Below are 23,523 nucleotides of genomic sequence, written 5' to 3'. Positions count from 1 at the left end.
AAGGAGCACTGAGATGACATTGAAGGTGCAAGTTCTAGTGAGCGAGTGTATGTAATGGGAATGACTGAGATGAAGAGCTGCTGAGTGGGGATCAAATGATAGAGAAAAGACAGGAAGGAGTGAGGGCATCAGCTTGTCAGATGCAAAATGACAGGGTCTGAAGTGAGAGGTGAGTTGGTGCTGATAGAAGGATAATGGAATGAAAAAGCCAGAGTAGTCAAGTGACAGCCACAGTTTGTGTGCCGTCAAAGCAAAAAGTGCCATCAGTTCAGCAGTAAGACTGCATATCAGTGCTGTACCACAGGGTAACTCGTTTTACACAGTCCATTTACAGTTCTTGGGGAAATTAAAGCATATTTATATGACTCAAGCAAAAACAATATCTAACATACGATGCTGTGAAAACGTCTTTCTTCCCTTGCTGGTTTCTTAGAATTTTGAATATTTGTCACAATGACATGTTTTTAAAATTTTAACATTACATAAAGATAATGTGGGTAAATGCAAAGTGCAGTTTTTAACCCTCTCAGGCTCAAATTAAACTTTTTCTTGCTAATGCACAGTCCTGCAGTGGTACTTCTGAGTAAAAAAAACTCATAAAATATGTATGTGGGGTAATCAGGTTGTTAGTTTTTAACTGTTGCAGATCGGCACCGCCTGCCTTGAGAGGGTTAAATGATGGAATAAAGATATCTAGTGTAAACCTACCTGGTCCTATGTGAAAAAGCAATCCCCCCGTTAAATCAATCATGCCACACCTGTTAAATCAAGATATCATCTGAATAGAACATGCCCAACAAAGTGAAGTAGGCTCCTCCCACTATCTAAATAAACATTTGTTGTGGGTGACTTGATGGACCATCAGTTCTGCTCTCTGCTAGAAAGTCCTGAAGGGGAATGTCTGGCCATCAGTTCATACCCTGAAGCTCCAAAACACAGACGCTATTCCACCTCTTATTGGCTTAAAATGTTTTTTGGAGTTTTTTTGTCCTAGTGATAGTCAGACTCAAATCACATTGAAATGCTTTGGCTGTTCATGCTCAAAACCCCCCAAATGTGGCTAAATTAAAACAATTCTAGAAAGAAAAATTGTGATGTGAAAGACTGATTGCCAGTTATTGGAGTTGCTTAATTGCAGTTCTTGCTCCCAAGGATGGAACAATCAGTTATTAGGTTCAGGGGGTAATCCTGTTTTCACACAGGACCAGGTTTATTCCTTAGTATTAACACCAAATACTGCATTTCATTTTTATTAATGGCCTCAGAAACACTCGTACTGTAGAAATCACATTATCATCACCAGATGATTTCTCCTACACTTTATCAAGTATTGTCTCGTTGGCTGTTGATTATAGGACTCAACCCTATATACCTTAAAAATTTACAGGTTTCAAGGTAAGACAAGGCCAATAAAACCCAGATTAAAGGCCAAAGGTCACTATGTAAAATCTCAAAGAGTGAACAAAAACAGTCTATCTGGGAAAGGATGTTATAGATTGTTCGTAAATGATAATAAATGACACCCGTGCAGCTGTGTAAAGCCCAAGATTAGGTGATGAATACAATGTAAATGCATCTGGCTGGTCTCAAATGACAAAAGAGTTAGGGAAAAGAAACAGGCAACCAAAACAGTGTGCACTACTGAGAAACAGCTGTCACAAGCATACGCATTTCAAAGAGAAGCTGTTCAAAAATATGAAGCTAACCCTGCAAGAGTGTTTAGAGTCTGTGAGAAGCTGTACAGAAACAGAATCAAGTCAGTTTAGGAACTGGAGGTAATGACAAAATGTCTAACACCTGCTGTAGATATTTTGTGTATTTTTTTTAAACCCTAATAAGGATTGTCTTATGGATCTTTTTAAAATAAATGTAAAAAGAAAAATGATGGTTCCCATTTAGAATCGTTGTTACTGTGGAAAATTCTAACATTCTATGTGAAAGTGAGAGCTGAGCCGTGTTTGTATTCAGTGCTCTTTTTTTCGTTCTTTTTTCCCCCATCTGGTCGCCAGCAAGATTAAGACTAAAATCTTTGGTTGCTGATCTTATTCACTTGTTATAAACCTATGACATGCTTTGGCTTTTGAGGATGAATTCTCTTAAGTCCTTCGTGGTTTCTTTGTAATTGTTCCATTATAAATTTTATTAATCACACAAAGAACTAGAGAGAGAAACCAATTATGTCATCAGCCAGTCTTTCACACCGCTTAAAGTACCTGGGTACATGTTGCTTGGTCCCTGTGTGAGTTTTCTGTGGTTGCTTTTGTCCAAACTCATAAGACATGCACGTAAGGTCAACGTGGGTGGATGTGAGTCAGTGTTTACTCCAAATCGTCAGCTGAGACTGTCTGCTATTCTCCCAGCCACTCCCAAAGTATAGCTAATTTAAAGATACTTCATTATATTAGCAGTTATTGACCTTAAATGTGTACTTTCTAGTAGTTTATAGTTACTTTACATTGCATATATTTAGGCATATTATACAGTTTATTTTTGTTTAGTTAACATTTTACAAAAAAAGAAACAAAAAGAAAAGAAAAATGTTGTGTTTTCTGACAATACCTACTAATGTTTGTACAAGCACCAGTGAAATGCCACTGAGTTGTTTTCTTTTCCAGTGGTTCTGGAGAGAGGAGCTCTTTTATTTTTTTAGGGTGCTGATGCTGGCTGGGATGAAATGGTATCTTAAAGGCTAAAGTCACGGAACAAATGTCTCATTGCGCATTAAACATTGCTCCCTGATTGACTACAGATTTTAGATTTTTTAGTTATCTAAATAAATCATGTGGCCTTTGGTGTATTCAAACACCGTGTTTATTCTACTCGAGCTATTTTGCATAATATTGCCTCTTTAAGTGAGATAAAAAGGCTTTCAAGCTATCAGTGACAGGCAGTATGTTGGGCTGGAAAAAGAAGTTTGTCATATAATAGTTAAAAATGTCATTAGTGAAGTAAAACTATTCTTTTGGAAGGAAAACAAAACAGGCAAAAGTTTAGGCAAGCCTTCAGCAATTTTGTTGAAGTAAATATATGAGCAAAAACCTGTTCAGTGAGCCTCTTTCAAATGCTAATGTTGCTTTTTATTTCACAAACTTAAAAAAATAAAATTAAACATTAATGGAGGCTTGTAGACTCTACTGTATATGAAGCTAATTAAATCTTTCTGTTCCTTGGAGTTCATTTCAAGGTCTGGGACACTTTTAAGCTGGCTGGCACACACAGCGTGCAGAAGGGGAACCGTGAAAGCTCTCCGACAGAGCAGCTTGGGTTTCTTGAATTACTTCATGGTGGACTATGGGTTATGGTTTGGATGTTTGTCCTGTTAAATAACTTTTATATTAGTTTCTTTAACAAACTGAATGACATTTGCTAATATGTAGTGGAGTCCACTCTTTTTGTGTTTTTCCAAACAGAGCTTTGGTGATTGTGGTCAAAGAACACATGTTTAACTCCTGCTTAGCTTTTTTCTGATTTTTGTTTCCTTATTTTCTTGAGAACTGTGTACACGGCTGTGAGGTTGTAAAGTTTTCTTCTCACGAGCTTTGTTAACCCTGCTTGTATATTAGCATGGACAAAACAATAATGCAACACCAAACCCGTGTCAGCCAAACTACTCTGCAGCTCTTTTGCTATATGTATCAGGTCGTGTGTTGCCTTTCTGTCCAACCGACATGCAGTTTTTGCCTGAAAGATATCTTAATGTCCCACATTTTCCCTTAACTGCCATTTTAATAACATTTCTGACAGTGGAAACTGCAAATCTGAAGAACTTTGAAGTGTTTTTACATCATTTCAAACTTCTAAGGCATAACTTACCTTCATTTTAGATCCTCAACCAGTTGCTCTCTTTGATTGAATAGAATTTCATAGCTGCTGTGAAAGTGGGGCAGTGACTACTGACAACTCTTGACAGTTTAAAAGGTTTATTTTACAACAAAAAGCTTATTTAATTAAATGTTCACCAGCTATTTTGTATAAGAATCTGAAGTCTTGTCATTGGAAAGTGGACAAAACAAGTGAAAGAATCAAAGTGGCTACCATGGGAAAATAAATGCCGTAGATGGGTAAATATACTGTGCATTTAAAAAAAACACTAGTATATCTGAGCAACTGGAACTTTTTATGGCACTCTAGATTATTGGATTACTGTATTTCAATATTATATATATATAAAAAAACTACAAAATATATTTTAAAATAGCATGTGCTTTAAAATAGTGTCTGCTAATTAAATTCTGTGTACTTACATAAAGTAAAAGCATCAAACGTTGAATTCATTTCCTTAAAGGTACAGTTTGTTAACAGTGTTTAGTTGTTTTAGACATTCTAAAGAAATCAGTAATAAATGCATGTTTGGGACCGAACAGTAGAGTTAGTAACAGCAAGCGAACATAGAGGAGCATTTACAGGTTAGAAGACAGATTCTCTTAGGAACTAGTAGAGCCCAGAAACAGATCTATAAGAGGGCGAATACTGGAGTTTTTCTCCACCTTACTAGACTGTGAGTTTGTTTGTATGAAAAAGAGAAAAATATAGACCTCAGGACAAAGGATGTTACATCATGTTACAGTTATTCCCCTTTTTCTTCCTGAGATGGAAATTGGAAAAAAAATAAAATGAAATAAACAACAAAACAAAAAACATCGGTGTGGATAAGATGAGTCTTAGAAGATGGAACATGCAGGCAAAGTCTGCTGAGTGTAGAGCTGTGCAGGTAGAGAGCACTAATGTTGGAGGAATGGTGTGATGAGCAGGCACGTGAGTGCTGCAGAAGAATTACTGAACAACAGAAACGTTGTTGGGAAGTGAGTGATGAGACGGCTGGTCCAAAACTAACAGTTGTGCAAGCTGAACATCCAAGATATGACAAATAAACTTCAGTTCAGCATAGCACAATGCCTCAGCGTACCCAGCACACTGGCATGCACGAGCTGATAAGCCCCAGGTGTGCACGGTGACTGGAGTGGAGCTCGGAGAGTGGAAGATGACAGTGCAGCGTCTACAATTCACAAAATTTAACAAACCAGAAGAGACAAGGACACAAACCAAATGAAGATGAGAACACAAAACAAAGCAAAAAGAGGAAAAATTGAATAAAATGATTTGCTTTTTTTAGATGGCGAATATAACTCTAGTGTTTAAATATAAAGAAGCATATATTCAATTCAATTTTATTTATACAGCCCCAAATCACGACAACACTCACCTTAAGGCACTTTAGATTGTACGGTAGATCCTACAATAACACATACAGAGAAAAAACCCAACAATCATAGGACCCCCTATGAGCAAGTGCTTTGGCGACAGTGGGAAGGAAAAACTCCCTTTTAACAGGAAGAAACTTCCGGCAGAACCAGGCTCAGGGAGGGGCGGGGCTATCTGCTATCTGGGGTGAGAGAAGGAAATCAGGATAAAAGACATGCTGTGGAAGAGAGCCAGAGATTAATAACAAGTATGATTCAGTGCAGAGAGGTCTATTAACACATAGTGAGTGAGAACGGTGACTGGAAGCTGGTTCCACTGAAGGCTCTCCCTCACATTCTACTTTTTAATACTCTAGGAACAACAAGTAAGCCTGCAGTGTAAGAGCAAAGTGCTCTAATGGGGTCGTATGGTACTATAAGATCATTAAGATAAGATGGGGCCTGTGGCCAGCCCAAATGACTACAGGCCTGTTGCACTTACGCCTGTAGTGATGAAGTGCTTTGAGAGACTGGCCTGTCAGCACATCAGGGCCGGTCTGCCTCCCACTCTGGACCCCCACCAATTTGCCTACAGAACAAATCGATCCACCAAGGACGCTATCACCATAGCGCTCCACACTGCGCTGAGTCACCTGGAGCACCGAGGAAGCTATGTGAGAATGCTCTTTCTGGACTTTAGCTCAGCATTCAATCATATCATCCCAGAGATCCTGGTCCAGAAACTGTCTCACCTGGGACTCTCCACCCCCATCTGCCTCTGGATCAAGGACTTCCTGACAAATAGACCACAGTCTGTCAGACTCGGCCCCCACCTGTCCAGCACCATCACACTCAGCACCGGGTCTCCACAAGGATGTGTTTTGAGTCCCCTCCTGTTTACGCTCTACACATCCAACTGCTCCCCTACCCATCTCTCAAACACCATCATAAAGTTCGTGGATGGTTGGACTCATCTCAAGGGGTGATAAGTCGGACTACAGAGATGAGGTCAACAGACTGACTGAGTGGTGTTCAGTTAACAACCTCCAACTGAACACCACGAAAACTAAAGAACTTATCTTGGACTTCAGGAAGGGCAGAGCAGACCCGGCCCCACTTTACATTCACGGGAACTGTGTGGAGAGGGTACACTCTGGGCGTGCAGATCTCTGATGACCTCTCCTGGACTGCAAATACCACGTCGGTGGTAAAAAAGGCCCAGCAGCGTCTCCACTTTCTGAGAGTGCTCAGGAGGAACAACCTGGAGGAGAGGCTGCTGGTGACATTTTACAGAGCCACCATAGAGAGCATCCTAACGTACGGCATAACAACATGGTATGCAGGGTGCTCAGCTGCAGACAGGAAAGTACTGCAGAGGGTCATCAACACAGCCCAGAAGATCACTGGCTGCTCTCTGCCCAGCCTGGAGGTCACTGCAAACTCTCGGTACCTCAGCAGAGCTGGCAATATCATCAAGGACCACTCTCACCCCAGCAATCAACTGCTTGAACTATTACCGTCAGGCCGACGGTACAGGTCACATAAAACCAGGACAAACAGATTCAGGGATAGCTTCTTTCCCAGAGCTACCACCGTAGTAAATAAGCACAAATACAATTGAACCTGCTTAGCTATACCATACCGTCACTGCCATTATATTATGCTGCTATTCATACTGTCATTAGATTAATGCTGCTATCCTGTATATATCGTACTTACTATTGTTTGAGTACTTGCGATTGTTTTATTGTACTTTTTATATTTTACATTTATATTTATTATTGAATCTTGCACCAAGGGAGTGGCACTCCAATTTCGTTGTACTCTGTACAATGACAATAAAGGCTATTCTATTCTATTCTATTATTTAAGACCTTGTATGTGAGGAAAAGGACTTTGAATTCAATTCTGGATTTAACAGGAAGCCAATGAAGGGAGGCCAATATGGGAGAAATATGCTCTCTCTTTCTAGTCCCTTCAGTACTCTTGCTGCAGCATTTTGGATTAACTGAAGGCATATAGAAGGATAACCTTACTAAGCACAGTGATTGCAAATAGTTTCTCTGAAAACAAAATCTGTGCTAGCAGCATCTGTAAGACTATAACAACAAGCTGGCAGCTGGTAAATAATTTTTGTGCGGTTCACTTATCAACATGTTATAGCTTACATCTATTCCCACATAATATAATGATGCAGGAAAAACTGTTACAGCTGTGTCCAAAAGTCCACTCATACAAACAGGAATTAGGGAGTTTTTCTTTATATGTATTTTACCTAAGTCAGGGTAAAATGGAGAAACATTTTGCTAACCTTCAGCACAGCTTTTTGAAACAATGTGTTATGAACTAAGCAGTACATGTAAAGTCTAAATAAAAAGATTTAAAAAAAAATACCTTAAGTCTGCATTCTTTCTAATAGCCAGCAGGTGGCGCCTCCTCTGGTTGTGTCAAAGCTTCAGGTTGAATATAAGACCACAGAGAAATGGCCCACAGCGTGTCCTTTCTCTGTGACCTCAGAAAACACTTTCCTGATTAGTTTATGGGCTCAGCCATTAGTTTCTGGTCATCCTGAATGCAACATGAAATGCTTTGTAACTGCAGACGGGAGTCTCATTGATCTAAAACACTGAACGAACCCAAAATGGTAGACTTCTCCATAAACAGAGTTGGTACTATATTCCCAAAATGCAAGCAATTCTGTTGCTCAAACTTGTCTATTGTAGGTTTTATTCATTTTTAAATTATTGAACATTATTCATTTAAATTACACCACACTCCTTCTCTGTCCTTGTTTGTTAACTTGGACACAAATAAAAGATCAGAAAAATCCTGAGCTTAATGAGGATGAGTGATAAATGAAATGAAAATCACAAATGTTAACGAGCAGTAAACCTTGTCACATCTTGTAGTCAGGCAAAAATGCCTGCCTGGCCTAACAGGTCTGCAGAGCATTTCTTGAAAAGTGAAAGTGTTTTCTGAATTTAAGAAAATCAAGCTATTCGGGGCTTTTTTTGTTTGTTTGTTTTTTTTACTTTATACTGCTGCTTGTTTTAGATTAACAAAGGTTTAGCAGCAAAGGCTCTTCTTAGAAACTGACAATTTGTGTTTTGTCCTGTGACATTATAACAATTTATATTGTAATCTTGCAGCCTTGGTCACTGAGCACCAAAGACAAAACCTTTTATCCTTTTTGTTTTTGCCCTTTAAGTCTGACTCCTCAAAGTTTATGACAAGTTGGCAGCTTGAAAATAATTTTTGGCAGTCCTGCAGTCAGGCCATTGTTATATAGATGTCTTGTCATTGCTTGTGTTTATGGGGCAACACACATTATAATGGTGCTTTGTACCCAAGAACAAAATGTCAGTATAATCTCAGTACTAACAATAGTAAACAGCACATCATCTATACAAACTCTAAAGAAACACAGAAGAGATTTTTCCCACCATAGCAGCAAGATGTGCATGATGAAATCTCCTTTATGGTTTAGTTTATTATCCTCTTATATAATTATCTCATTCTGAACTGAAACCTTGGCCCTAAAGCCAAATTCCAACCCTCTGAAGCTCTCAGAAAAAAAGCACAAAGTCATAGTCAAAACTTATCCACTTTCTCAAAATCCTTCCTCCCAAGATCTAAAACCAAAACCAGTCTTTACAAAGGTAGTCGTACATTGACACACACAGTAGCATAGCAATCGTACTGCATGTGCCTCAGTGGACACTGGTATTCAAGAGTAATTTCTCTCTTTGAGAGCTCACAGAATAAGTAGTTGTAACAAGTTAGATACACTGTGTGTCCCGACGCTACAGGCAGACACATTTGTTTCCATGGCTAATTACTTGTTTGTATAGCGCTCGTTTCTTGTGCACCTCGACTCTCCCCGTTGTGTTCATCGCATCTTTTCGTAAGCCTGCAGTTGTTCCTCTCACTCCAAACTCCTCTCCCTCTGGTTCAGGAGTGCTACTACATGAATAGGGGAGAGCGATTGGACTACATGTAACAGCCTCAGCTAGCACTGAACCCGAACCACCTCCCCCTTATCTTCTCCTTCTGCCGAGCCACAAACCACACCCCTAACTCCAACAGTAGCTTTATTTGTTTATTTATTTGTAAGGGACCCTGCACAAAAGCCAGCCAGAGAATTGACACATTGTACCAGATTTGATTAGCGTTTGCAGTTTCTTGGCAGGTAATATTTATCTGGTCACTTATTGCTATAGCAAGTGTAACCCACAATCAGACTTGCAGCTCAAAGGGCAACAGTGTGTGAAAGGGAAACATAGTTTTTCTTTATGGAAGAGAATCTAAACATGTTGTACTGCACTTTTGTGAGAGAGGCTCTGCTTTTTTGAAAACAAAACACAAAGTCTCAGTGGGCAGCGCTGACTTATTGTCTGCCTTTCAAAACCCGCCTGTAACCATAGCAACTGTAAATGTTAGGTTTCTAGCCATGAGACAGTTGTAGTAGGATTAACTGACAGCGTGTGTGCACAGGACATTTTTTAGCCTAAGGGCATTATTTATATAATAATTTTTGTGAAGTTGTCCATTTTTCCTCTGAGTACTATGACGAGCTGATGCAGCTAAAGGCATTTTTCCTGTCCAAGCAATCTTTGAGATGTCAGTCACAAACAAGTGAACCTTTTACCATTCTTTAGATTTGCCAGTCTGCAGCACAGACCTCTAAACCATAAAGCAAGAAGAGAAAAATCCCAAGATGATGCATTTTAATATGTTGAGCTAATGAAAGTGTATTTAAGGTGACCATGGCTTAGGCAGTAGAATAGATTTATCGGTAATTGGAGGGGTGGTGTACTTTTTTTTAAATCAATGGATCCTTTAGTCTGCATGTCAAACGCACCTCAAAATTGCTCATCATTTATCATCTGCGTGTGTGTTTGGGGGGTATTTTGTAGCATTATATGAAGAGCTTTGTGAATGAGTAGAGCACTTTTAGTGGTCAATAAGATGAGTAATGTGCCATACAAAATCCAGTCATTTTATCCTCTATACAGTGACTTCAAAGCACCTTAAGGTGCTTCTGTGAAGATGAAAAACCAAAGACGAGGAAAGCGAGAAAATTGTTCCACCCTCAAGTGGAACAAGGACAAGACTTTAATTCAAAAAGCTTTCATGCAATCAGGCATCATTATGACAAAACTAAATTAATCAGGCAAGCTTTTATTTTTGATCTGGGAAAGGCAAATGAAAAATAGATTAATATCACCTGCTTTATTTATGTAACTATGCACCTAATTGATGTAAATATTGATTCCAGCTTGCACCAGATGATGCCTGGAAGTGCCCCCACTGTAAGCAGCTTCAACAGGGTATGGTGAAGATGAGCCTGTGGACTCTGCCAGACATACTGATCCTCCATCTCAAGCGCTTCCGTCAGGTAGGCCAGCTTCAAAGTGGTCTCAAGTGAAGACTTTCATCTTGATCATTACATTACTACTACAGTCATCAAAATAATTTATTTAAAAGATGTCTATGGTAGTAACAAACACCTGAGGAACTATTATCTGACTCTACACAGACAATTTGACAATTTATAGAGGAGCCAGATACAGTATTCAAGAAATATGAATACACACCTTTGAAATGACTAAAATTAACGTGATTTCAAATAGCATCAACTTACAATAATAACTTTAAGATTATTTTGTAAAATGAATTGAAATAATTATTCAAAAGTTTACTGTGTTTAGTCTCATTTAAAACGCATTATACAGACTACATTTAACACAATAGTGCAAAAAAACTGAAGCTAAACACAACAACAAGTCTGTTGAATGCTGCAAGAAAAGAGTATACGTGCAATTTCCAATTAACAACTAGTTATATGAACAGTCTTTTAAATAAACTGCAGTTGTCTAAAGGATTTGCTTTAACAAGAAAGCAGTTTGTGAGAACTCATCAGGATAAGAAAAGATAATTTTTATGGCTCAGTTAAGCTAAATTTCTTTCCTGAAATACTAAATGAAAAGATGAGTTTGAGTGTAAAGAAATGTAGCCTTTAATGATTTCAAAAGCACTGCAGGAAACAAGAAAAGGAAGCCAGATGAATACTGTGAAAAGGGCCATTTGTGAACAGTCATTGAAAAAGACAACCTCTCTGTCAAAGAGCAGCTCAGTATAAAAATGAGTAAAAATGAAATTGTTTCTCTGTGGATAATGGGTATGTGAAAACATGTTTGTGATAAAATACTTGCCATAACAACTACAAATTACGAATTAATAAACTCATTATTGACGGGAACTGGAAAACTGGAAAAGCTCATCCACGCCTTTGTGACCTCAAGGCTGGATTACTGCAACTCACTTTATTTTGGTCTTCATTCTGCCCTCCTTCATAGACTGCAGACAGTCCAAAATGCTGCGGCACCCATTCTGACCAGAACTGGGAAGTTTGCCTGTATCACTCCTGTTCTAGCTGACCTGCATTGGCTACCCATAAAATACCGCATCCAATTTAAAATACTGCTGCTTACGTTTAAAATTACCAACAACACAGCACCGAGCTACCTTAAGGAACTCCTTAAATCGTATGTTCCTGCCAGAGCATTAAGATCATCTACTCAGTTACTCTTGGTGCAGCCTAGATCTCGGCTGAAGTCTAGAGGTGCCCGGGCGTTTGCCCTGGCTGCACCAGAGTTGTGGAATAACCTTCTGATTGTGATCCGGGCGTCCGATTCCATCCAATCTTTTAAATCACGGTTAAAAACCTATTTGTTTAATCTCGCCTTTCCTGCTTGTTAATGCTTGCACTTGACTTTTAGACTTACTCTATTTTTCCTTATACATATTTTTATGGCTTGTGCTTTTATTATGTTTTTATTTTGATATGCATTTCATATTACCCCTGTGTATTAGTGGCATTGACCTGTGAGTATATTTGATACTTTGCTAAGGCCTTATAATACTCGTGTTACTTCTCTGTCTCTTATCTTAAGCACTTCGGTATACCGCTGGTTTTTAAATGTGCTCTATAAATAAAGTTTGTTGTTGTTGTTATTGTGCTTACAGTTTCTCTTGATGGCCCAGTGTTGGATTGGATATTAGAGAGAATAAAACTGGCCTTTTATGGACTGATTTTTGCAAGAGTATAAAAGTCCCAGAAAATTTTTTGTGCCTGACCATCTTCAGGGGACTTTTTGTTGTTGTTGTTGTTGTTAAGCCACGTAACAGTGACCTGTGTGTCATTCAAGCATGAAAAGGCACTTAACTCAAGGCATAAACCATTTTTGTGTCTACACATAGCAGACAATTTAGCAAAGAACCAATTTTATAATAATAATAATGGATTAGATTTATATAGCGCTTTTCAAGGCACCCAAAGCACTTTACAATGCCACTATTCATTCACTCTCACATTCACACACTGGTGGAGGCAGCTACAGTTGTAGCTACAGCTGCCCTGGGGCAGACTGACAGAAGCGAGGCTGCCATTTCGCCCCTCTGGCCAACACCAGTAGGCGGTAGGGTAAAGTGTCTTGCCCAAGGACACAACGACCAGGACAGAAAGCCCGGGGATCGAACCAACGACCTTCCGGTTACAGATACGCTTCCCAACCCCCTGAGCCACGGTTATATCATATCTTTAAGCACTTTGTTACTACCAGCCTGCCACAAACAACCACAATTTGTTTCTTTTGCTTTAATTTAATCTATGAAAAATGCAAAAGATAACAAAGTTTGACAGGGTGTTTTTGCACCAAAGTCATTCCTAAAGAGCTGTTAGCTGAAAACTTAAAGAATATCTCATCATGATCTGCAGGAAACTGGACAAGCGGAAGGGAAAAAAAAGACAAAAGTGGGCTAAAAGACAAAAGTGGCCTTAGTGCCCCCCCCCCCCCCCCTCCCAAAAAAGCTATCAGTAAGTCATGAAATTCAAGTCCTTAAAAAAAATGGATGGATGCAGTGATGCATCTAACCCTTCTGTTGATCCAGCTAATGTTCGTCGAAGCATAATCAAAAATGGTCTCAGTCAAAGAGGAAAGGGAAACAGGGAGAAATGGGCTGAGGTATGGATTGAAAATCAGTGGCAACGGGTCTTTTATGCTTGAATGATTTATAGGTCAGTGCTAAGTGGCTTAAAACACAAACCAAAAGGCAAGGACTGGAATGAAAATGAGAGAAAAAGCAGTCAATACCCAAATAGAAACTGAAAGATCCCCAACAGCCTGAAAAACTATACACAGTAAGCTTCTTTCCATCCCCCTTTCCTCTTTAGTGAGATAGGCAAGCGCCATGTCACAATCATTGAAGCATGCCTCGTGGCCTGCTTCTTTAAAACCAACACCCCACCTTTCTCTGGCCTTCATGCATTATTCCAAACACGTATTATCATTATCGGTCTAAATCCCCCACACCCCATTACCTTGCCACCGTGAAGTTCTTTAATATCCTGGGAGATCCCAGTCTGGAAAGTTAAAAAGGATTCAAACCTATGCATTCTCTTCCTCAACTAAACTTTGTTTAGAGCCATGGCAACAACAAAAAAGATAAAAAGTGGTGTTTTTATGAATTCTGACTGTTTACTGAAAGGAAGAACATGAAAGAAGGCAAGTGAAAACAACTATGATGAAAGCCAATGTGCCACACAAATTAATTGCTGGTACTTTCTAACCACTCTTTATGAAACATTCTGATGTTGTACATCAATGCAGGAAAAAAAACAAATGAAAACTGAAAGAGGACATGCAAAGGGTTGGTGTTACAGAAGGTGTGGGGTAAGATGGAGGCAGATGACACATAAAGGGAGTGAAATAAAGAAGAATTAGTGATCAGCCACAGACTTTTTCAGCCTCAGATATACAGATATATGCTTTTAGGATGGCTCATTCCTAGAGGCCTGCCGTGGTTAGAATCTTTCTCACTGTGTACGCCAGGCCATATTTTTCCCCACACCTGGTATAATCAGATAGATCACTGCTTTCTCCTTTTTGCTGTCTGGTGGAGTCTCTTATTATTATGTTTTTTCCCATCTGTTCACATGGTAGCTTCCCAGTACTCATCCCCGTACTGCAATTTCATAGTAATTCAGCACAGGCTTTAGAGTGTGTAGGTCATTTCCCTAGCTGAGGTCATTGGGTATGCACACCAGTTTCAGTTGTACTGAATCTCCTGCCATGACCGGGTTAAAATAAACCATGCCTTTTTGCTATAACTGACCCATCACTAGTGTTTTTTTGCTCAGGGACTACAGATAGAAATTAGGTTTCGACTTCGTTTGTGCGTCTCCCTGTAATTAAACATTTGAAAAACCCTTGACACGAATCCTGGCTGCTTTCACAGGAGACTCATTAGTATCCCTTCATATGCCTGGTTCTTCTTGTTCCTTGTTTCACAAGTGAACCCTGCCCTTTTCTTTAGATGTTTGCTTCTCTGAGTTTTAATGAACACATTGTAAGTTGTCAGTATTTTGTTGCAGCAGCTATGTTTGCTATGCCTAACACTGTAAGGTCATAACATGCGACCTTTTATTCGTAATTGGTTCACGGTAATCTTTTTAGTAACATAGTAATACTACTATATTTAAGCTTGGATATGTTACCAGCGTGCATAACAATTAAACTTTTGCCACATTAGGAAAGCGTCTTGTTTTCCAGCACAGCTAACAAACAATATCCCGTGATCTGAAAAGGCTCCCTGTGTTTTGGAGAAACTTGACCAAACTGGTTTGTGTTAACAAAATGGTAGCATTTGTTAACCTTTACTTAACTAATCTGGTCTCATTTAAGCCATCACTTTGTTTTTTTCAATGGCCCTGACCAGGACAAGTTTAAGTCACAATGACACAACTAATGGTTTTAGGAAACTTCAAATTTAATAAACAAACAAACAATCTTTTAACAGAGAGTTTACAATAGTTCGTCAACTTTCACTTACATTTGCAAACACATGCCAAGCTGATGGGAGCTTAAAAACAAAAAAACATTGTTGCCACATTTAATAACATATCCTAACACACAGAAATGACTGATAAATCAATTTTATAATGATTATTTTTTTCTCCAGAAGCCAAATTAATTTTCCCTATGGGCCATATACTGAGTATAGCATTAATGCCAAAAAACATGAACATCCCTGAAGATCCTTTCACTTCATATGTGCCAATATGCTCCTGAGACCCAGCCTATTCATTTATGTCCTCCGTGGATAGAATAGATGTAAGAAGTTATGTAGTGATGGGATTTTTCTTTTCACTTAATCTGTACAATTGCTCCGCACACTCCCCGGAGTGTAGTGCTGTAATATTTTACATTAGTGCTTAATACCGCCTTGCTGAACATAATAATTCCTCACAGTCATTACGGGTCTTACCTGGAACTGTCGAATGTTGAGAAACTGGGACTGCTGTGGGGGGCTGCACCAATAAGCTGGACTCATTTATGCTCAATATTAATCTTATAAACTGCTGCTGATGAGAGCAGATGTTACAATTAGGCAATGAAAATGTAAAAGAGGTATAGTTAAAAACACCAATATTTTAAGACAATTTATCAATTTAATCAATTTTCTCAAAAACAACTGTGAGCAAAATGTGCATGTTTTTGCTAAATTTCAAATACCCTAAACTTTATTTTACTTTATAGAATATATTGTACTGCCATCTTACTTGTAGTTTCATGTATTCATGTGACGTTTTTCAGTTCTTTCTTCTTGTTCAGTGAAAGAGATCTAGTCTGTTTTTGGCCTGAACAAGTGCTTTAAAGCTGAGGTAGGACAGTCACATCAACAGCAAACGCAGCATTAGCTTTCCATTATGCATCTGACAGTTCTGGATGTCCTTTGCCTTTTGTCTCACAAAATTGTTGAATTTTTGCTGTCAGGCTGCACACTGTTTTTAGCACTTTGCTCAGGTTGAACCCCCTGACACCTGTGTGATATATATTCCCCAATAAACTCTTTTAGTTATGACATTAGCAACATGGTTAATTATTTTGCTCTGACTTACACAGCACCTCTTAGTGTATAATACAATGCCAAAATACCAATTTTAGTTGTGGGTTAATTTCACTCACTTTATCCTTCGTCCACTTCAAAAGTCCAACATTTTTCCATGTCAGATTTGGACAAACATCAGTTCTAACACCTGTCTGTGTGTCCCATTTTCTATCAAAGCATGCACTTGCCTCCATGAACAAATCACTTCCTGTTGTCCTGCTCAATTTCAAACTCTTTTGTTATTCCACGTACAAAGGGAAGTAGTATATGTGGGCTGTGTCACAGGCACCACAGCTCTTGTCCAGAGCCAAGGACAAAAAGTCAGACTTCAGGCTTTTACACTTTGCTTGGAAAGAAAGAAGCAGAAAGAGGGAAGGCCCCATGAGTTAAGCCCTGCTGATCACCTCACATGAGACCCTTTCTTCAAAAACTCTAGTATCAGATCCTGATTTTGGAGTTCCTGACTGACACACCTTTTCTCTCTGCATTAGAATTCAGTCAGTCAGTCTGCCAAAATCTGTACCAAGCACCGGCTTAGCATCAGAGACCAGAGCCAGTAATATGCACAGCACAATTTCTAAGGTTGGGGGGTTATGCAGGGCCTTCCATCATGATAAGGATTCAATCTCAGTAGGAAAGCTTCTATACTAAAAAGTGATTTGAATAAAAAATCCATACTGAATCACAAGCATGTAAGAGAAAACTGCTGGGCGCTTCTTTTACTGACCTAAAGCTTTTGTTTTCTGATTCTGGTTACTTCTAAAGAGCCTCTGGAATAAAACTGGCAGTAAGTAAAAGCAGAATTCATTTATGTTTCTTTGACATATGCAAATAGTTTGTCTTTATTTATTTGCCGTTTAATTCATTTGGCAGCTATTTGCTAGTTTTACTTTTGAATCTTTTTGTAGATGTTCAGATTCCTAACAGAGTAATATTTGCCTGCATATTCACTTGTTGTTGTAGAGCTTTGTGAATCTAAATGTAGTTCTAGCTTTTACTGCAGTTGATTCCAATTGTTTGCTCACGAGCTGTTCTGTTTTTAACTTTGTCTTCAGCCACTGCTCAGTGAGATCAGGTGACAGACCTGGTCATTAAAAGTACTGACTTTACTTTCAAAAATCTCCTGACCAGCTTTCGCTGTATGTTTTGGTCAATTCATTTTCATTCAGATTGATTTCACAACAACTGTTACCTCAAGGTGCTTTATATTGTAAGGTAAAGACTCTAAAATAACAGAGAAACAAAAATATTTATGTTTTAAATTTTTTAAATAAATTACATACCCAAAGCTGAAATATCTTAAAATTGTGTTCAGACTCGTAAGTTTTAGAAATTTTATTACTGCACCACTCAGAACAGTCAATACTTATTGTAAAGCTACTCAAGCATTTTCTTGCTTGAATGCTTTTCATCACTCTCATGTTGAAAGGTGATTGTTGAGCCATTGTACTGGGTACACTGGTGTATGCCCTGTGAACTTCATACTGCTTGCCGCAGGTGCCCTCAAATCACTTTCTAGACACAACACATCTTTAAGGAAATTAACATTTTGTTTTCCATTGTAACTATAATCAACACAATACTTTGTAAATCAATCAGTCATACATTTCTGTAGATAGGGTCCCTGCTGTTCCTGTCACAGCAAAAGAGTGGATATAGAATCAGTCAAGCCTTTGCCAATAGGCAAAAATAGTAATTGGCACATTACTATTGAGAATTGCAAAAGAAAAATTATTTCCAAGTATTTAAAGTACAAAAATGTGCAAACATAATGGTGTGTATGGACTGTATGTATGAATAATGATTTTTGAAACAGGTTGGAGAACGAAGGAACAAGCTGTCAACACTCGTGCGTTTCCCTCTAACTGGTCTGGACATGGCACCGCATGTAGTGAAGCGAAGCCAGAGCATGAAGAACCTGAATATGGGGCCATCACCACCTTCCTGGAAACAGCACTCAGGCCAACCACACCAAGCTGCTGACATGATGCTTCCTCATGAATTCCTGTATGATCTTTATGCTGTGTGTAACCATCACGGAGGAATGCATGGAGGACATTATACTGGTATGTAACAATGACGTCTTCTTATTGCTTTTCATACACACTCTTCTGTCATGCAGTTGGCACATCCACACAAATGAAGTTACTGCATAATATGGATATATACAAAGTGTGTGTGTGTGTGTGTGTGTGTGTGTGTGTGTGTGTGTGTGTGTGTGTGTGTGTGTGTGTGTGTGTGTGTGAGTGCGCACGTGTGTGTTCCTATCTAGCTATCTTTGTGAGGACCGAAATCTGCATTCTACTATACTTGTGAGAACCAACAGTCACTTGTGAGGACACACAACCCGGTCCTCACAAATTTGAAGGCATTTAAAGGCATTTTTGAGGCTCAAAATGTGGTTTTAGTGTCAGGGTTACAATTAGGTTAGGTTTAGGCTGAGGGCATTCATTTTTGATGGTTAGGGTAAGTGTCTAGGGAAAGCATTATGTCAATTAGATGTTCTCACTAAGATATGAAAATTAGTCTGTGTGTGTGTGTATGTGTGTGTGTGTGTGTATTACAACAGGGACCAGATTTAGCTAGAATGCTAACTCCACAAGGAAGACCATTTTTCACTTCAAATGACAGTTCAGATCTCTCAATGACAAATAACATGCTACACTGAGTTATCCCGTCTTCTTTGGCAGATGCTTTTGACCAATCAGTTTTGAGAAAGTCTAAGCCCATCTGTCATACTCAATACCTCAGCAAAGTAAACTGCTCTGTGCTGCTTAGTGTTTTAATTTTAAATGAAATGTTTTGATACAACCCTCCAGCAGTCTGGGTCTCTACTATCCTCAGCTCAGTGAACTGTGGTTCATCCCAATAGTCCTGTGCACAGTAATTGCAAGTAGCTAAGTGAGTCCCTAAATGTGGGATGGATTTCCAATTTCAGGTACTGTCCAGGCTGCCATTTAGACTGTCAGTATGTGGAGGATTTTCAAACTACGTGTGTCTGATAAGAATGATGTTATTTTACTAATGGGTGGCTCCCCATTAGTAAAATAACATGTACAGTCTATGTCTAGTCTATGTACAGTCGGGGGAAAAATAATTCCTTAATTCCCCTGCTGAATTTGTAAGTTTGCTCACTGACAACAAAAATAAAGTCTTCAATGTTTCATTTTAACTGGAGACTGAAAACCATCAAAAGAAGAAAAAAACCACAATGTACATTGCACAAGCACCTAAATTGATTTGCATGCCATTGATTTAAATGTGCATTTAATCCCCAAGCAAACCATGACTTAGTACTTGATGGAGAAACCCCTGTTATCAAACTCAGCAATAAGACATTTCCTGTAGATGGTCACCAGGTTTGCAGAATTGTCCAAATCCTTTAGGTTTCTTGGCTGCTGCTTTGCAACTCGAAGCTTCAGCTCACTTCATAGATTTTCTACAGGACTGAGGTCTGGCTAGGCATCTACATAACTCTGATATGCTTCTTTGTTACCTGGGCATTATGTTTTGGGTCATTATTAGGCCGTGGACAGGTCTTCCAGCATAGCTTCAGTTTTCTGGTTGAGGAAAGGAGGTTGTCCAAGATTTTACGGTATAAAGCCCCACCCATTGGCTCCTCAATGCAGTGAAGTTGTCCTGTTCCTTAGCAGGACAGCTTTTTAGTTATTTATTTTTAATCTTTATTTTCATTAAAAATGTAAATAACATGCACAATTTCTTTCTGTGAAGGTTCTCAGTCATCCAGGTCATCGTAGTCAAAGGAGCTTGCAAAGAAAAGCGTCTGGACTTCTTTAAGTTGCTTGAAGATGTTTCACCTCTCATCCAAGAAGCTTCTTCAGTTCTAGGTCAAATGGCGGTGAGTCCCAGATTTAAACCCATTGGGAGAATCCATAGAAGAGCCACCTCCACAGGACAAGACTCAGCAGTCCATCTGCATCTTAAGGATAAAGGACACTCTTTCGAGGATGCCAATGTTCACATTTTGGACAGAGAGGACAGAGGGCGGGGCTTACCACACCAACTCTCTGCCATCTATAATCCAGTTTTGAGTTCCTTCCCCAGACGCCTTAATGCCCACTCACATCCTGGGCCATCTGACCTCAGGAAATCGCATGATAAGGTGGGGCCAGGTTTCACAATGAGCTCACCCGAAACCCTGGCTGATTGGGACCCACACCCAGTTTCACACCTTGGCTCAGGCGATTAGAGGATCATCAGGGGGTCCTTTTGTCCCTCTATGGGGTGATACTCCCACTAGGTTTAAATCTGGGACTCCCCACCATTTGACCTTAGAACTGAAGAAGCTTCTCGGATGAGAGGTGAAACGTCTTCTAGCAACTTAAAGAAGTCCAGACGCCTTTCTTTGCAAGCTCCTTGGACCATGCACAATTTCATTACAATCAATACAAAACATTACATACGCACCATTCAATATGGCGGACTCTGCAATAAATCAAATTTACATTTGAAATACAACAATAAAATTGAAGACTCGTACCTAATTTTCAGAAATAGAAGTGACAACTGGAGATTAGGAGAAAGCAGGTCTTCACCATGGCAGCTACCACTTTACATTTGCATCCTGTCCTGGTTCTTTTACCTGAGAGTCCAACAGTGTTATGCACAATTGTGTTATGCACAATAACACAATCTGTGGTGGTGTCCCTCATTTAACTAAGAAAAATAAATAAAATTGATCTGATTTTACTGGAATGAAAAAAAATTACAGCATCTTTAAACACATTTTTAAAATAAATCAAAATAGCACCTGAACAACAAGAAACTGTAGCTGGAGAGCAGCTCCATGGGTCCAGGAATGGTCCTTGATGTATTCTGTCTTGCTGCTTTAACAAGCTGAGAAACGTACACTATCAATAGTCTCTGCAGTGGAGGAAAATACAACTCACATTTAAATATGAAGCTTTTCTATGTACACTGTATTTACAGGCAGCAAAGAGATTATGTGCTATGGACCTCCCAAGGCATTTTAGGGGAAAAATGAGTTAATCTCCATATTGCATGCAATTTTCTGATAACAATTATGCGAGAAAAACATTATTTACCGTTGTTGTCTGTTTTTTATTCCAGCTTACTGTAGGAATTCAGTGGATGGTCAGTGGTATAGCTACGACGACAGCAGCGTAGACCTGGTGCAAGATGAGGAAGTGTGCACAAGGGGTGCTTACATCCTTTTCTACCAGAGGCGAAACACCATTCCCCCATGGTCAGCCAGCAGCTCCATCAGAGGTATGCTGTGAAATAACAAGCAAACCAGACAACTGAAAGCATATAAGAGCTTGTGATTGTTTTTCAATGGTCCTAAAAATGGTAAATAGTCAATTAATGTCTGTATTTTCAACATACGTACCTTAGGCAGGAGTGGTTTTCAAGGATGCAAATATATCTGTTTTGTCTGCTGCACTGTGCTCCACAAAACGCACACACGTCTGACACCTTATCTTAGGGCTGTGTTCGATATAACGATATATATCGGGTGACGATATAAAAATGTCTATCGTTTCATTTTACGCTATCGTTTGTTTTGTGGTGTCGTAAAATAAACTGTTTACGGCAATATTTTTTCATCGTTTTGATGGTCACTGTAGTGGCTATATTAATTTCTTAAATTCTCTCTTTCTCTTATATTTAATATAACCACACTACGGACGGACAAGCGCCTGTTTTTACGTGTTGCCGTTAGCAACAATGACGGTAAAACTATCACGTGGCTCCGCTGTCCGCTTGTTTGTTTTCCATGTAAACCTTTCACAATAAAGCTCAAGATCCCTTGACTTTTCAAAGTAAACTGAATCATGTGAAAGAGTATGAGTATCTGTAAGAGTTTACGGAGGAGAAGCAAAAAAAGAGCCGTCATGTGCTAACAAACAAACTTTAGACTCAAACTTTGAAAGAAAATGGTGGCCGTTACAACTTATGTCTAAAAATGTATAGTTTCATGCATCGGTTAAAACACTCGAATCCAGGTAAAAGACGACCAGCTGGAAAAACTAAACGCAAGTTGAGTTGCCCGAGATTCACAGAATTTACAGAAAATGTTACATTTTTGTGATTTATATCGTTGTCAGGACGATAAATGTCTTATATCGGGATATGGTATTTTTGTCATATCGCACAGCCCTACCTTATCTGATATATCTGAGCGTATCTGGTGAGACAGTTTGACAAAGATTCTTTTACACATACACCATGCACCATGTAGATAACACAAACTAACACATCCTGTTCTTGCTGAATGTGTACATTGAGTATGTGCAAAATATTTGCACAGCAAAAGTTTATTTACATTTAAATGGACTTTTTACGAGAGCAAGACTCCATAAATGGTGGGGCGGGGCACTTTTACTGCTATAGGAATAATTCAGAATAACAATGATTTTGCTGGACCGCAAATAAATCATTAACAACAACCAACTTGTAAGAAACACAGTAAGATAATTGGACCTTGCTCTCTGTAGTCTCAAGCATGCATCCTACAATAAAGTACAACTGTAATCTCTAATTAATCAAAAGTGAGACATAAGTGATCCCTCTTCTTCCTCTTTCACAGTAAGAGAGGAAAAATGTAAAAATTTAATCGGATATTTATATAATACAGCGCCGAACGTTTCAAGTGGAAGTTGACTTGAAGAAATCAGCTCCCAATCCCATGACTATAAATGATGCAAAAAGATGTTTTTTTCCTAATACATACCACCTATCCCTGCACTCCTGCCTCACTGACTTGCATCTTGTGAGCTGCTATGATACTGAGGTCTTTCAACCTTTGAAGTAAGAGCCAAACATGCTGGTACAAACAGAGAAGACCGTACTGTCAAGAACCTGCTTTGATTCACAGAAAACTACGGGTCTGTCAGATCTGCTCATTTAGCTCCGCATGAAATGCTGAATGTGTAGCAAAGTCCTCTGTCAGACTGCAAAAAAGAAAAGAAAGAGAGAATTCATCCAAAATATTGTAAAGTCAGTTGTTTGACTCTTTTTTTCTTTTTTTAAACTGGAAATTATTAATTATTAAACTGAGATGAATGAACCGCATTTCACTGGTAAGAGTATGTTAAGAGCTAAAAGTCAGATTTAATAGTAGTAATAATTTTGTGCAGCTAACTTTGAAACCTTTTGCCATAGCAGCTCACTGAAGGCCATACACTTACTACAAATGTCAGAATGCCTGAAATCATTATAATACCAACCTTTATCTTTATGTAATCTCCTCGCCTATAGAGATTGACAGACCACATGACTTTCGCGCATTGCATGCCGGGAACTCGTGGCAAAACAATCCAAGTACCGCATCAAATGCAAGCATTTTGCAGCACCGCAAAACGTTCATTCTTCGATTCCAATAAATTCTTGCTTTTTCTTTGCCCCC

General features: G+C 39.0%; 1 protein-coding gene across 1 annotated transcript in view; it reads left to right on the top strand.

Annotated features, from left to right (window-relative positions):
- usp43a (ubiquitin specific peptidase 43a) overlaps positions 1-23,523 on the top strand; it is a 116,906-nt gene that overhangs the window by 87,424 nt on the left and 5,959 nt on the right. The window contains exons 12-14 of the mRNA XM_005736218.1: positions 10,459-10,578; positions 17,950-18,199; positions 21,225-21,383. Coding sequence (XP_005736275.1) covers positions 10,459-10,578; positions 17,950-18,199; positions 21,225-21,383 — 529 coding nt within the window. The remainder of the gene's footprint in view (positions 1-10,458; positions 10,579-17,949; positions 18,200-21,224; positions 21,384-23,523) is intronic.

This window comes from Pundamilia nyererei, unplaced genomic scaffold, assembly GCF_000239375.1.
Source record: "Pundamilia nyererei isolate P.nyererei 1_Seehausen unplaced genomic scaffold, PunNye1.0 scaffold00068, whole genome shotgun sequence".
Classification (NCBI taxonomy): Eukaryota; Metazoa; Chordata; class Actinopteri; order Cichliformes; family Cichlidae; genus Pundamilia; species Pundamilia nyererei.
The sequence above is the reverse complement of the archived record's forward strand: the minus strand, read 5'-3'. Positions and strand labels throughout refer to the sequence as shown.